Source organism: Phalangium opilio, unplaced genomic scaffold (assembly GCF_054372755.1).
Source record: "Phalangium opilio isolate 3A_F unplaced genomic scaffold, DU_Popi_V2 ptg000048l_1, whole genome shotgun sequence".
Taxonomy (NCBI): domain Eukaryota; kingdom Metazoa; phylum Arthropoda; class Arachnida; order Opiliones; family Phalangiidae; genus Phalangium; species Phalangium opilio.
In genome coordinates, this window is record NW_028324170.1 from 430,872 (window position 1) to 447,383 (window position 16,512).

Here is a 16,512-nt window from a genome sequence, read left to right on the forward strand (position 1 = left end):
GCAAAGGCAAGGCGTCGTGCGCAAACTTCCGCCCTTCCTTTGCCTGTACTAATTGCGTTGCGTCTGACGTTTATGAATTCCACCTTTAAGCCTTGGAACTCGCGCCAACCAGCGTTGGACATAATAAAAATATCCCTTCCCTTGTTTTTATAATAAGGTTTTGAAGTCCAGTTACCAGTATTTCATATTTTTCAGTTCACACTGCCTTGGACTCACAACCAGCCTACTAATAGTAGACTAGTCACTAAGCCTTGGACTCACAACCAGCCGACTTAAGCCTTGGACTCGCGGCCGCCAGCATACCAGCGCAGCCCTGGACATAATAAAAATATCCCTTGTTTTGTTTCTATCAGACAGTGCTAAGGAAAATAACTTTAAATTTGGTTTTGAAGTCCAGTTACCAGTATTTCATATTTTTCAGTTCACACTCTACTTTTTAGTATATGCAGTTGCACATTCTATAGTGAGTCAAATTTCAGAGTGTTAATCTGAATTTCTAACTCTGACTAGGCCTAATAGTATGAGGGAGTCAATGGAGTACTCGAGAAAAAAATTTCCATACTTATATTAAACTTTTATTAACCATATAAAAAAATCATTGAAGAACATAAATGGGTAAAATAATAAATTTTTATTTTATTAATTATCAAATTCATGATCAAAATGGTCTATTTTTCTTTTATTGCCATTATTATTCCCCGTAGCATTGCCATTTTGATCATCCAATTGCTTATGTCCATGCATGGGTCCACTAGAGATACTGGTTCTGATGGCGGGAGGACCAGAAGATAATTTGATAATAGGTGTTGGTGCCCCTGATCCCTTGGCGGTGGTTCCGCTTTTATTGGTAGGTCTACTAGAAACTGAGACAGCTCCACTCTTACTGGCTACTGATAATGTGGCTCCGCTTTTGCTTGCCAAGGCTAATGCTGGGTTGTTCTTAGAGGTGCCGGAAGCGGAATTAGATTGTAAGTTCAAACGTCCCATAGTTGAAATACTTGAAGCTCGAGGCTGATAAATTAAAAAATATTAAGTTTCTTTTTAAAGTCTCAGAAAGAGATAATAATAATAAAGGAAACCTTTTTTAAAGACTTCATCTTGTAGTTGCTGGCTGTTAGACTGTAACGATCTGGAGGCAACCTGGGTCCAACATTGGCTTTTATCAGTGGCATCCCAACACTGTTCTTTTGCCTGGCAACTTCAATTAAAAGCTGGAAAAGAAATACGTAAGACGTCTTGGATTTTAGCAACTGTAAAAGGACTTACATCTCTGGGTGGAGGACTAGTGAAGGACTTGTCCATTTGAAGCTGAATAGCCAATCTTACATCATCAATATCAATGACTTTTTTCTTGGCGTGTGACGAAAAGAGACGAGCGTCGTCCAAAATGTTAGTAACGTATCCTTAGGTGAATATTTTCGGGTTTAATTACTCGGTCTTTGGTACAATTGGCAATAAGTTTTGACTTACTGTAAGTGAATTCCAACATTTGATTGACAACCCTTTGTTCGTATTCGATAACTCCCATATCTTTAAGAATAGCCGACATAACTAGGGCGTCTTTAGGTGTACTTTTAATAGACGAGGCCATAATTAACTTTAAAATTATACTAATTAATTCTCGATAAAACCAGACTAACCCCTAAAACGGACGCTACTAATTTGCATAAGTTTGCAGCAAACCATTTTTTTTGCATAAGGCCGCCATTTTCAAAAGTTTGCTTCCAAAATACTAATTTGCATAAATTCTGCAAACTTTTTCTTGCATAAGGCCGGTATTTTCAATAGTTTGCAGCCAATATACTAATTTGCATAAAATTCACCAGCAAACCTCCCCGTGCATAAGGCCGCTAATTTCAAAGGTTTGCCACAAGAATACTAATTTGCATAAATTTACCGAAAACTCGATGAAACTCAAGGTTTTTCAAGGAAACCTATTAAGTTATTTACGTTCATAATTTAGCGATTAATTTTAAGCCATAATATCAAGGGTTTCACAGGTTTCAAACCAAATTTGTATTTTGCATAAATATTATATAACATGGAAACTCGATGAAACTCATGGTTGTTTAAAGGAAACTTATGGAGTTATTTACGCTCATAATTTAGGGAATAGTTTTAAGCCATAATATCAAGGGTTTCACAGGTTTCATACCAAATTTGTATTTTGCATAAATTGTATAAAACAAGCAAACTCGATGAAACTCGTGGTTTTTTCAAGGAAACCTATTAAGTTATTTACGCTTATAATTTAGGGAATAGTTTTAAGCCATAATATCAAGGGTTGCACAGGTTTCAAACCAAATTTGTATTTTGCATAAATATTATATAACATGGAAACTCGATGAAACTCATGGTTGTTTAAAGGAAACTTATGGAGTTATTTACGCTCATAATTTAGGGAATAGTTTTAAGCCATAATATCAAGGGTTTCACAGGTTTCATACCAAATTTGTATTTTGCATAAATTGTATAAAACAAGCAAACTCGATGAAACTCGTGGTTTTTTCAAGGAAACCTATTAAGTTATTTACGCTTATAATTTAGGGAATAGTTTTAAGCCTTAATATCAAGGGTTTCACAGGTTTCAAACCAAATTTGTATTTTGCATAAATTTGAAATTGAAAGCAAACTCGATGAAACTCATGGTTTTTTCAAGGAAACCTATTAAGTTATTTACGTTCATAATTAATCGATTAATTTTATACCATAATATCAAGGGTTTCACAGGTTTCAAACCAAATTTGTATTTTGCATAAATTTGAAATTTAAAGCAAACTTGATGAAACTCATGGTTTTTTCAAGGAAACCTATTAAGTTATTTACGCTCATAATTTATCGATTAATTTTATACCATAATATCAAGGGTTTCACAGGTTTCAAACCAAATTTGTATTTTGCATAAAAAGTATGAAACCAGCAAACTCGGTTAAACTCATGGTTTTTTCAAGGAAACCTATTAAGTTATTTACGCTTATAATTTAGGGAATAGTTTTAAGCCATAATATCAAGGGTTTCACAGGTTTCAAACCAAATTTGTATTTTGCATAAATTGTATAAAACAAGCAAACTCGATGAAACTCGTGGTTTTTTCAAGGAAACCTATTAAGTTATTTACGCTTATAATTTAGGGAATAGTTTTAAGCCTTAATATCAAGGGTTTCACAGGTTTCAAACCAAATTTGTATTTTGCATAAATTTGAAATTGAAAGCAAACTCGATGAAACTCATGGTTTTTTCAAGGAAACCTATTAAGTTATTTACGTTCATAATTAATCGATTAATTTTATACCATAATATCAAGGGTTTCACAGGTTTCAAACCAAATTTGTATTTTGCATAAAAAGTATGAAACCAGCAAACTCGATGAAACTCATGTTTTTTTCAAGGAAACCTATTAAGTTATTTACGTTCATAATTAATCGATTAATTTTATACCATAATATCAAGGGTTTCACAGGTTTCAAACCAAATTTGTATTTTGCATAAATTTGAAATTTAAAGCAAGCTCTATGAAACTCACGATTTTTTCAAGGAAACCTATTAAGTTATTTACGCTCATAACTTATCGATTAATTTTATACCATAATATCAAGGGTTTCACAGGTTTCAAACCAAATTTGTATTTTGCATAAATTTGAAATTTAAAGCAAACTTGATGAAACTCATGGTTTTTTCAAGGAAACCTATTAAGTTATTTACGCTCATAATTTATCGATTAATTTTATACCATAATATCAAGGGTTTCACAGGTTTCAAACCAAATTTGTATTTTGCATAAATATTATATAACATGGAAACTCGATGAAACTCATGGTTGTTTAAAGGAAACTTATGGAGTTATTTACGCTCATAATTTAGGGAATAGTTTTAAGCCATAATATCAAGGGTTTCACAGGTTTCATACCAAATTTGTATTTTGCATAAATTGTATAAAACAAGCAAACTCGATGAAACTCGTGGTTTTTTCAAGGAAACCTATTAAGTTATTTACGCTTATAATTTAGGGAATAGTTTTAAGCCATAATATCAAGGGTTGCACAGGTTTCAAACCAAATTTGTATTTTGCATAAATATTATATAACATGGAAACTCGATGAAACTCATGGTTGTTTAAAGGAAACTTATGGAGTTATTTACGCTCATAATTTAGGGAATAGTTTTAAGCCATAATATCGAGGGTTTCACAGGTTTCAAACCAAATTTGTATTTTGCATAAAAAGTATAAAACAAGCAAACTCGATGAAACTCATGGTTTTTTCAAGGAAACCTATTAAGTTATTTACGTTCATAATTTAGCGATTAATTTTATACCATAATATCAAGGGTTTCACAGGTTTCAAACCAAATTTGTATTTTGCATAAAAAGTATAAAACAAGCAAACTCGATGAAACTCATGGTTTTTTCAAGGAAACCTATTAAGTTATTTACGTTCATAATTTAGCCATTAGTTTTATACCATAATATCAAGGGTTTCACAGGTTTCAAACCAAATTTGTATTTTGCATAAATTTGAAATTTAAAGCAAACTTGATGAAACTCATGGTTTTTTCAAGGAAACCTATTAAGTTATTTACGCCCATAATTTATCGATTAATTTTATACCGTAATATCAAGGGTTTCACAGGTTTCAAACCAAATTTGTATTTTGCATAAAAAGTATGAAACAAGCAAACTCGGTTAAACTCATGGTTTTTTCAAGGAAACCTATTAAGTTATTTACGCTTATAATTTAGGAAATAGTTTTAAGCCGTAATATCAAGGGTTTCACAGGTTTCAAACCAAATTTGTATTTTGCATAAATTTGAAATTTAAAGGAAACTCGGTTAAACTCATGGTTTTTTCAAGGAAACCTATTAAGTTATTTACGCTCATAATTTAGCGATTAATTTTATACCATAATATCAAGGGTTTCACAGGTTTCAAACCAAATTTGTATTTTGCATAAAAAGTATAAAACAAGCAAACTCGATGAAACTCATGGTTTTTTCAAGGAAACCTATTAAGTTATTTACGCTTATAATTTAGGGAATAGTTTTAAGCCATAATATCAAGGGTTTCACAGGTTTCAAACCAAATTTGTATTTTGCATAAATATTAAATAACATGTAAACTTGATGAAACTCATGGTTTTTTCAAGGAAACCTATTAAGTTATTTACGCTCATAATTTATGGATTAATTTTATACCATAATATCAAGGGTTTCACAGGTTTCAAACCAAATTTGTATTTTGCATAAATATTATATAACATGCAAACTCGATGAAACTCATGGTTTTTTCAAGGAAATCTATTAAGTTAATTACAACATTAATTTAAAAATTCCATTTCGAATTTATATTACCATTTCACAATTGAAATTTTCTTAACATTAAGTTTTTTAACAGGAATTTTTGACATGCATAATGTTTAACAAGGGATGGTGGAATAAAGTATAAATGGAACAAAGTATAATGATAACATGGCATAACAACGAACAGGAATAAATAAAAATATGTATACTTGGATTAGTGTTTATGCCGTATTTAAAAACTGGAACTAGGTATGGGGGAAAGAACAAACTCGTAAGTCGTAAAATGTCATTCCTGGACTAAAGTATAATGACCCTGAAGCGAGTACTGCAGAATAAAGTAGGGCTATAGTTGGATTACCGTATTGATCAGAGTGGTCTACTCGTCGCCAACCAACACAGAACGGTGAAAACGTGAATGGGCAACACTAATTTCTTGATGATGTAGAATTATTTAGCCATGGTAGGAGGAACATTTTAATTTATTATACTATGTTGAATTAGCAGAGAAAAGAAGGAGATATTATCAGTATAGTTGCGTATGATCAATGTGTCGTGGGAATGTAGGTACCGAAGAATTTTGGTGACTGTGCGCAGCTTTCTCGTGCATATTGGTGTCACAGGTTCTCTTCTCTATGCCACGACATCACCAAAATTGTTTGGAAAATTTACCAGTACACTAGATAAGATAAGCCAACAACAAAAATTTAAAGTATTCTTTAAATTTTAAAGAAAAGTTGGAAATTGTAGGTTTTCTGTTATAAATTCTTACATTTTGGGCACTTTCCAAAGTTATTTGGTAAGAAGTTTGGGCTAGTTTGTAACAATATTTTGGTGACTGTGCGCAGCTTTCTCGTGCATATTGGTGTCACAGGTTCTCTTCTCTATGCCACGACATCACCAAAATTGTTTGGAAAATTTACCAGTACACTAGATAAGATAAGCCAACAACAAAAATTTAAAGTATTCTTTAAATTTTAAAGAAAAGTTGGAAATTGTAGGTTTTCTGTTATAAATTCTTACATTTTGGGCACTTTCCAAAGTTATTTGGTAAGAAGTTTGGGCTAGTTTGTAACAATATTTTATAGACTATCCCTTTAAACTGGCACTCTCCCTTTATTTTTCTAACCTGGCTGGTTTAACCTATTTATACCGTGAAGTGTTTTCGTTATTCAAAAACTCTGACCTCTGACGTAAATGAAAAACCCGAAGACCTAGAGGAACTTGAACTTCATAAAGAAGGACCCACCTTGCTCCTGCTTGGTCAGATTCTGTTGCTGCAGCCCTTGGGCTCTACGCCCTCGGGCGTGGACCCTTCGGGGCCACGCCGCGGTTTTTGTCGTGAAGTCTCCGGACTTAAACTTTAAAGGCCGACTTCCATCGAAAAGGGTTCTTACGAACTGAAAACCGTGCATCGAGAGTAACAATGGAGCGACCGTGCCGATTTTCGAATCCCCGTTGGACAAAATTTTGAAGGGTTCTTACGAACTGAAAACCTTTATACGGGGGTTCTTACGAACTGAAGATAAACAATAGATATTTTCCTTCAGAGGGTCGTAAAAATCGGGAATAAAATATTTAAGAGACTTTCTATTGTTTATCTTCAGTTCGTAAGAACCCGCATAGCAAGGTTTTCAGTTCGTAAGAACCCCTCCAAATTTTGCCCCAGTGGGGACTCGAAAATTGGCACGGTCGCTCTATTGTTAAGAATCGATGCACGGTCTTCAGTTCGTAAGAACGCTTTTCGGTGGAAGTCGGCCTTTAACAACGCGCCGGTTACCTCAGGTAACTTACCTGGACGATATAATTTTCGCGCCGGACGCCTTTGTGCGGGTTTCAACATATGCGTAAATATAAACTTGAACTATTTTTATTTAAATTAAGCCCAGCCAGGTTTACATTATTATTTATATTTAAATCATTTAAACCATTATTTGTCTAATTCAATGACGACAGTTTTATTATAACAAGCATTAAGCTTTATTTTATTATTATTAATTTAAATATTTCTCCTAGACATTAATACGAACCAATTTAATAAAGTATAAATAACTTAAGTTCATAATTATTTAATATATATCTATGATCATTACCATTTTTTTATAAAAACTGTGTCAAGTTTAAGACTCTCGGTTTTTGAGTTGGGCTAGAAACTTGCCTTTTTTAGCCACATCGTTTGATGTACATCTAACGATGGGGGTATTAGTTTGACTTGGTCTGAAGAAGTAGTAGTAGTAATAGAAGAAGAAGAAGATGATGATGATGAAGAAGTATCGTTCGTCTTTTTAAAGGGAGAATGAAAAGAGTGATTGATGATTTTCAAAGGGAGAGCATTATGATTTGTCTATAACTGTGCATTGGGAATGTACTCTGCACATATAAATTAACACACTTAGAGTGAAAAGGGATAAACTGTGTTAAGGTGATATTTTTCATTCATTGGTGATTTTAAAGGAGAAAGGATTATGATTTACCCATGACAGTACAATGCGGATGCTCTGTAAGAATATTAATGAACAAACAGACAAATTTTTCATATTGCTGAAGTTCTTCGTCTCTTGCCAGCCCACACAAAGCTTGGTTACAGATTTGCGCGTGCTGACAACCGATGCTTTAACAGAGTATATACAGAATAAGCTCTCGTTCGTGATAGGGAGTTGCCTATCCTACAGCGTGAAAACTAATTTCCTCGCGCGCATTCTTTATCCATGGTGGTACTTTACTTTGGACACCGCTAACCAATTACAGCACGAGATCATTTTAGAAATAAATAGCGCGCTCTCTCAGAAAGTTTAAAGGGGCTGACCGACCCCTCTCCTTTTCTACCCACCCGCTATGCTAAGCTCTATGCGGAAGATTGTCGTTTGTTCCATGGTCTGATAAGCCCCTTTTAAGCTAGGAGGATATATTGGTGAGGGAGTCTTCGACTGCCCGTTTTCCCATTGAAACGCGCATGCAGATTATCGGCCGTTGTTTCCCCCGTTTTCACTCGTTCTGGGAGATTCTTAGCCGCGCAACTAGTTCCGCGCACATCGTCATCGGGCTTCGTCTGTTTCTTTTGTTTTAATTTTTGGTAGACAGCTTAATGCGTCGCGCTGCAATTTTTTAGTGCTTTAACGGAACATTTATCATTATTTTTTTTATTAATAGTAAATTATGGTTCTTAGATAAAACTGAAGTAAAGGGAATGGTTTTTACTCTTTCTCTACAGCTAAAACTACACAAGATAAGTGTTTTAGATGCATTAACGCCTTTGGGGGAGTTGAGTTAACGCCCGATATATTTAAAAAATATCACTGCATGTGTAGTGAACACGTAATATAGGCGGCGTTGCTTCTAACTTTCTAAGGCCTAAGCTAGCATGAAGAACCCTCTATTTTTGAATAGGGATTTGCGTGGTCACGTGATGCGCGTAACCAAGTTAATTAGGTGCGGGTGCACGAAGCTCCCATCGGAGAGACCGAAACCAGAGAGCTCTAAGAACAGGCAGTCGAAGACTCCCTGACCCCTATATCCATTTATACTTTATTCCACCATCCCTTGTTAAAAATCCCTGTTAAAAACTTTAATGTTAAGAAAATAAAAAATTCAATTGTGTAATGGTTATATAAATTCAAAATTTAAATTTTAAATTAACGTTGTAACTAACTTAATAGGTTTCCTTGAAAAAATCGTGAGTTTCATCAAGTTTGCTTTAAATATCAAATTTATGCAAAATACAAATTTGGTTTGAAACCTGTGAAACCCTTGATATTATGGCTTAAAACTATTCCCTAAATTATAAGCGTAAATAACTTAATAGGTTTCCTTGAAAAAACCATGAGTTTAACCGAGTTTGCTGGTTTCATACTTTTTATGCAAAATACAAATTTGGTTTGAAACCTGTGAAACCCTTGATATTATGGTATAAAATTAATCGATAAATTATGAGCGTAAATAACTTAATAGGTTTCCTTGAAAAAACCATGAGTTTCATCAAGTTTGCTTTAAATTTCAAATTTATGCAAAATACAAATTTGGTTTGAAACCTGTGAAACCCTTGATATTATGGTATAAAATTAATCCATAAATTATGAGCGTTAATAACTTAATAGGTTTCCTTGAAAAAATCGTGAGTTTCATAGAGCTTTAAATTTCAAATTTATGCAAAATACAAATTTGGTTTGAAACCTGTGAAACCCTTGATATTATGGTATAAAATTAATCCATAAATTATGAGCGTAAATAACTTAATAGGTTTCCTTGAAAAAACCATGAGTTTAACCGAGTTTGCTTTAAATTTCAAATTTATGCAAAATACAAATTTTGTTTGAAACCTGTGAAACCCTTGATATTATGGCTTAAAACTATTCCCTAAACTATAAGCGTAAATAACTTAATAGGTTTCCTTGAAAAAACCATGAGTTTCATCAATTTTGCTTTAAATTTCAAATTTATGCAAAATACAAATTTGGTTTGAAACCTGTGAAACCCTTGATATTATGGTATAAAATTAATCGATAAGTTATGAGCGTAAATAACTTAATAGGTTTCCTTGAAAAAATCGTGAGTTTCATAGAGCTTGCTTTAAATTTCAAATTTATGCAAAATACAAATTTGGTTTGAAACCTGTGAAACCCTTGATATTATGGTATAAAATTAATCGATTAATTATGAACGTAAATAACTTAATAGGTTTCCTTGAAAAAACCATGAGTTTCATCGAGTTTGCTGGTTTCATACTTTTTATGCAAAATACAAATTTGGTTTGAAACCTGTGAAACCCTTGATATTATGGTATAAAATTAATCGATTAATTATGAACGTAAATAACTTAATAGGTTTCCTTGAAAAAACCATGAGTTTCATCGAGTTTGCTTTCAATTTCAAATTTATGCAAAATACAAATTTGGTTTGAAACCTGTGAAACCCTTGATATTAAGGCTTAAAACTATTCCCTAAATTATAAGCGTAAATAACTTAATAGGTTTCCTTGAAAAAACCATGAGTTTAACCGAGTTTGCTTGTTTCATACTTTTTATGCAAAATACAAATTTGGTTTGAAACCTGAGAAACCCTTGATATTACGGTATAAAATTAATCGATAAATTATGGGCGTAAATAACTTAATAGGTTTCCTTGAAAAAACCATGAGTTTCATCAAGTTTGCTTTAAATTTCAAATTTATGCAAAATACAAATTTGGTTTGAAACCTGTGAAACCCTTGATATTATGGTATAAAATTAATCCATAAATTATGAACGTAAATAACTTAATAGGTTTCCTTGAAAAAACCATGAGTTTCATCGAGTTTGCTTGTTTTATACTTTTTATGCAAAATACAAATTTGGTTTGAAACCTGTGAAACCCTTGATATTATGGTATAAAATTAATCGCTAAATTATGAACGTAAATAACTTAATAGGTTTCCTTGAAAAAACCATGAGTTTCATCGAGTTTGCTTGTTTTATACTTTTTATGCAAAATACAAATTTGGTTTGAAACCTGTGAAACCCTCGATATTATGGCTTAAAACTATTCCCTAAATTATGAGCGTAAATAACTCCATAAGTTTCCTTTAAACAACCATGAGTTTCATCGAGTTTCCATGTTATATAATATTTATGCAAAATACAAATTTGGTTTGAAACCTGTGCAACCCTTGATATTATGGCTTAAAACTATTCCCTAAATTATAAGCGTAAATAACTTAATAGGTTTCCTTGAAAAAACCATGAGTTTCATCAAGTTTGCTTTAAATTTCAAATTTATGCAAAATACAAATTTGGTTTGAAACCTGTGAAACCCTTGATATTATGGTATAAAATTAATCCATAAATTATGAGCGTAAATAACTTAATAGGTTTCCTTGAAAAAATCGTGAGTTTCATAGAGCTTTAAATTTCAAATTTATGCAAAATACAAATTTGGTTTGAAACCTGTGAAACCCTTGATATTATGGTATAAAATTAATCCATAAATTATGAGCGTAAATAACTTAATAGGTTTCCTTGAAAAAACCATGAGTTTAACCGAGTTTGCTTTAAATTTCAAATTTATGCAAAATACAAATTTTGTTTGAAACCTGTGAAACCCTTGATATTATGGCTTAAAACTATTCCCTAAACTATAAGCGTAAATAACTTAATAGGTTTCCTTGAAAAAACCATGAGTTTCATCAATTTTGCTTTAAATTTCAAATTTATGCAAAATACAAATTTGGTTTGAAACCTGTGAAACCCTTGATATTATGGTATAAAATTAATCGATAAGTTATGAGCGTAAATAACTTAATAGGTTTCCTTGAAAAAATCGTGAGTTTCATAGAGCTTGCTTTAAATTTCAAATTTATGCAAAATACAAATTTGGTTTGAAACCTGTGAAACCCTTGATATTATGGTATAAAATTAATCGATTAATTATGAACGTAAATAACTTAATAGGTTTCCTTGAAAAAACCATGAGTTTCATCGAGTTTGCTGGTTTCATACTTTTTATGCAAAATACAAATTTGGTTTGAAACCTGTGAAACCCTTGATATTATGGTATAAAATTAATCGATTAATTATGAACGTAAATAACTTAATAGGTTTCCTTGAAAAAACCATGAGTTTCATCGAGTTTGCTTTCAATTTCAAATTTATGCAAAATACAAATTTGGTTTGAAACCTGTGAAACCCTTGATATTAAGGCTTAAAACTATTCCCTAAATTATAAGCGTAAATAACTTAATAGGTTTCCTTGAAAAAACCATGAGTTTAACCGAGTTTGCTTGTTTCATACTTTTTATGCAAAATACAAATTTGGTTTGAAACCTGTGAAACCCTTGATATTACGGTATAAAATTAATCGATAAATTATGGGCGTAAATAACTTAATAGGTTTCCTTGAAAAAACCATGAGTTTCATCAAGTTTGCTTTAAATTTCAAATTTATGCAAAATACAAATTTGGTTTGAAACCTGTGAAACCCTTGATATTATGGTATAAAACTAATGGCTAAATTATGAACGTAAATAACTTAATAGGTTTCCTTGAAAAAACCATGAGTTTCATCGAGTTTGCTTGTTTTATACTTTTTATGCAAAATACAAATTTGGTTTGAAACCTGTGAAACCCTTGATATTATGGTATAAAATTAATCGCTAAATTATGAACGTAAATAACTTAATAGGTTTCCTTGAAAAAACCATGAGTTTCATCGAGTTTGCTTGTTTTATACTTTTTATGCAAAATACAAATTTGGTTTGAAACCTGTGAAACCCTCGATATTATGGCTTAAAACTATTCCCTAAATTATGAGCGTAAATAACTCCATAAGTTTCCTTTAAACAACCATGAGTTTCATCGAGTTTCCATGTTATATAATATTTATGCAAAATACAAATTTGGTTTGAAACCTGTGCAACCCTTGATATTATGGCTTAAAACTATTCCCTAAATTATAAGCGTAAATAACTTAATAGGTTTCCTTGAAAAAACCACGAGTTTCATCGAGTTTGCTTGTTTTATACAATTTATGCAAAATACAAATTTGGTATGAAACCTGTGAAACCCTTGATATTATGGCTTAAAACTATTCCCTAAATTATGAGCGTAAATAACTCCATAAGTTTCCTTTAAACAACCATGAGTTTCATCGAGTTTCCATGTTATATAATATTTATGCAAAATACAAATTTGGTTTGAAACCTGTGAAACCCTTGATATTATGGTATAAAATTAATCGATAAATTATGAGCGTAAATAACTTAATAGGTTTCCTTGAAAAAACCATGAGTTTCATCAAGTTTGCTTTAAATTTCAAATTTATGCAAAATACAAATTTGGTTTGAAACCTGTGAAACCCTTGATATTAAGGCTTAAAACTATTCCCTAAATTATAAGCGTAAATAACTTAATAGGTTTCCTTGAAAAAACCATGAGTTTAACCGAGTTTGCTTGTTTCATACTTTTTATGCAAAATACAAATTTGGTTTGAAACCTGTGAAACCCTTGATATTACGGTATAAAATTAATCGATAAATTATGGGCGTAAATAACTTAATAGGTTTCCTTGAAAAAACCATGAGTTTCATCAAGTTTGCTTTAAATTTCAAATTTATGCAAAATACAAATTTGGTTTGAAACCTGTGAAACCCTTGATATTATGGTATAAAACTAATGGCTAAATTATGAACGTAAATAACTTAATAGGTTTCCTTGAAAAAACCATGAGTTTCATCGAGTTTGCTTGTTTTATACTTTTTATGCAAAATACAAATTTGGTTTGAAACCTGTGAAACCCTTGATATTATGGTATAAAATTAATCGCTAAATTATGAACGTAAATAACTTAATAGGTTTCCTTGAAAAAACCATGAGTTTCATCGAGTTTGCTTGTTTTATACTTTTTATGCAAAATACAAATTTGGTTTGAAACCTGTGAAACCCTCGATATTATGGCTTAAAACTATTCCCTAAATTATGAGCGTAAATAACTCCATAAGTTTCCTTTAAACAACCATGAGTTTCATCGAGTTTCCATGTTATATAATATTTATGCAAAATACAAATTTGGTTTGAAACCTGTGCAACCCTTGATATTATGGCTTAAAACTATTCCCTAAATTATAAGCGTAAATAACTTAATAGGTTTCCTTGAAAAAACCACGAGTTTCATCGAGTTTGCTTGTTTTATACAATTTATGCAAAATACAAATTTGGTATGAAACCTGTGAAACCCTTGATATTATGGCTTAAAACTATTCCCTAAATTATGAGCGTAAATAACTCCATAAGTTTCCTTTAAACAACCATGAGTTTCATCGAGTTTCCATGTTATATAATATTTATGCAAAATACAAATTTGGTTTGAAACCTGTGAAACCCTTGATATTATGGTATAAAATTAATCGATAAATTATGAGCGTAAATAACTTAATAGGTTTCCTTGAAAAAATCGTGAGTTTCATAGAGCTTGCTTTAAATTTCAAATTTATGCAAAATACAAATTTGGTTTGAAACCTGTGAAACCCTTGATATTATGGTATAAAATTAATCGATTAATTATGAACGTAAATAACTTAATAGGTTTCCTTGAAAAAAACATGAGTTTCATCGAGTTTGCTGGTTTCATACTTTTTATGCAAAATACAAATTTGGTTTGAAACCTGTGAAACCCTTGATATTATGGTATAAAATTAATCGATTAATTATGAACGTAAATAACTTAATAGGTTTCCTTGAAAAAACCATGAGTTTCATCGAGTTTGCTTTCAATTTCAAATTTATGCAAAATACAAATTTGGTTTGAAACCTGTGAAACCCTTGATATTAAGGCTTAAAACTATTCCCTAAATTATAAGCGTAAATAACTTAATAGGTTTCCTTGAAAAAACCACGAGTTTCATCGAGTTTGCTTGTTTTATACAATTTATGCAAAATACAAATTTGGTTTGAAACCTGTGAAACCCTTGATATTATGGCTTAAAACTATTCCCTAAATTATAAGCGTAAATAACTTAATAGGTTTCCTTGAAAAAACCATGAGTTTAACCGAGTTTGCTGGTTTCATACTTTTTATGCAAAATACAAATTTGGTTTGAAACCTGTGAAACCCTTGATATTATGGTATAAAATTAATCGATAAATTATGAGCGTAAATAACTTAATAGGTTTCCTTGAAAAAACCATGAGTTTCATCAAGTTTGCTTTAAATTTCAAATTTATGCAAAATACAAATTTCGTTTGAAACCTGTGAAACCCTTGATATTATGGTATAAAATTAATCTCTAAATTATGAACGTAAATAACTTAATAGGTTTCCTTGGAAAAACCATGAGTTTCATCGAGTTTGCTTGTTTTATACTTTTTATGCAAAATACAAATTTGGTTTGAAACCTGTGAAACCCTTGATTTATGGTTTAAAACTATTCCCTAAATTATGAGCGCAAATAATTTAATAGGTTTCCTTGAAAAAACCATAAGTTTCACCGAATTTTCGTTAAATTTATGCAAATTAGTATTCTTGTGGCAAACCTTTGAAATTAGCGGCCTTATGCACGGGGAGGTTTGCTGGTGAATTTTATGCAAATTAGTATATTGGCTGCAAACTATTGAAAATACCGGCCTTATGCAAGAAAAAGTTTGCAGAATTTATGCAAATTAGTATTTTGGAAGCAAACCTTTGAAAATGGCGGCCTTATGCAAAAAAATTGGTTTGCTGCAAACTTATGCAAATTAGTGGCGTCCCCTAAAACAAACAGTACTCAAGCAGACGACGCTACATTGACCCTATTTTTTTTTCGGGTGTAGACTGTAGAGAAGTCTGGGAAATAGCACACTTCTTCTAGTAATCAAATCCAGTTTATTAATTGCTTGCACTAGTTTTTTAATTCAAAAAGTGAGGGTTACTGGTCCTCGGGACCAGTTTATTAATTGCAAACCTATAGGAGAACAATTAATTCGGGGTTCCTTAATCTTATAAGAATTTTTCTAGCTCACACATTTTCTACCAATTCTACTCCTATGTAGTTAGTACTCCTTGGCTACAACTTCCCTACTACTAAAGCATAGTTCACTCGATCACGCTTAACACGACGCAAGCTGCTCGCGCTATAAAAGCCCATTCAAAGAATTCGATTTACATGTTTAAGCGCAACTTTTGAAGATTATTCAAAGGAACCCAAAATTAACATTAAGTTCTATTGAAAGAAATCGAGGGGAATTTATAATCTAGGCAAGGAAAATATATGCTGATGTTATTTTTGGAATGGTCTTAAGGCACCGGGATATTACAAATATTGAGTGTTTTACCGAATTCTTTCTCTTTCAAACGCTTCTGGCCATAAGTTCATGTTAGAAATTTTTAAGATGCGATAAGTATGCGTAGGCATAAGTTGTAAATTAAAAGTTTCTGTACGTGTATTAATTGAACGTTAAGTACGTAATCATTTTAGCACTGTTAAAGGTAACTCGATCATCGAGGGGATAATCACTAAAACTTTCTGTTATTCTATTAAGGGTTACTTGTGTGTAATGAGTTTTGTATTGTTAAAGCTAAAACCTCGTTTTTATAATGGCCTTACGGGTAATCATTTTAGAAATGTTAAAGTAACAGGCGGCTCCATTATCACCCCTAGCATGCTTGGCTAATCTTCTGGACACGAATTTTACCTTGCCAAAGGCAGGAACCAATCAGACCTAATGCACTAGGTCCCATTGGTTCCTGCCTTTGGTTTAACTAGCCTTTGGCAAGCTT

The 16,512-nt window shown here is 31.8% G+C and overlaps 1 protein-coding gene across 1 annotated transcript; it reads right to left on the reverse strand.

Moving 5' to 3' along the window:
- Positions 1-553: 553 nt before the first annotated feature.
- On the reverse strand, positions 554-15,570 carry Taf9 (TBP-associated factor 9). Its single transcript, XM_089838994.1, has 5 exons — positions 15,502-15,570; positions 1,471-1,639; positions 1,267-1,403; positions 1,080-1,211; positions 554-1,011 (listed from the first exon to the last, which is right to left on the reverse strand). The coding sequence occupies exons 2-5, from the start codon at positions 1,589-1,591 to the stop codon at positions 640-642; spliced, it is 762 nt and encodes a 253-aa protein (XP_089695120.1). The 5' UTR covers positions 1,592-1,639; positions 15,502-15,570; the 3' UTR covers positions 554-639.
- Between the last annotated feature and the right edge of the window lie 942 nt (positions 15,571-16,512).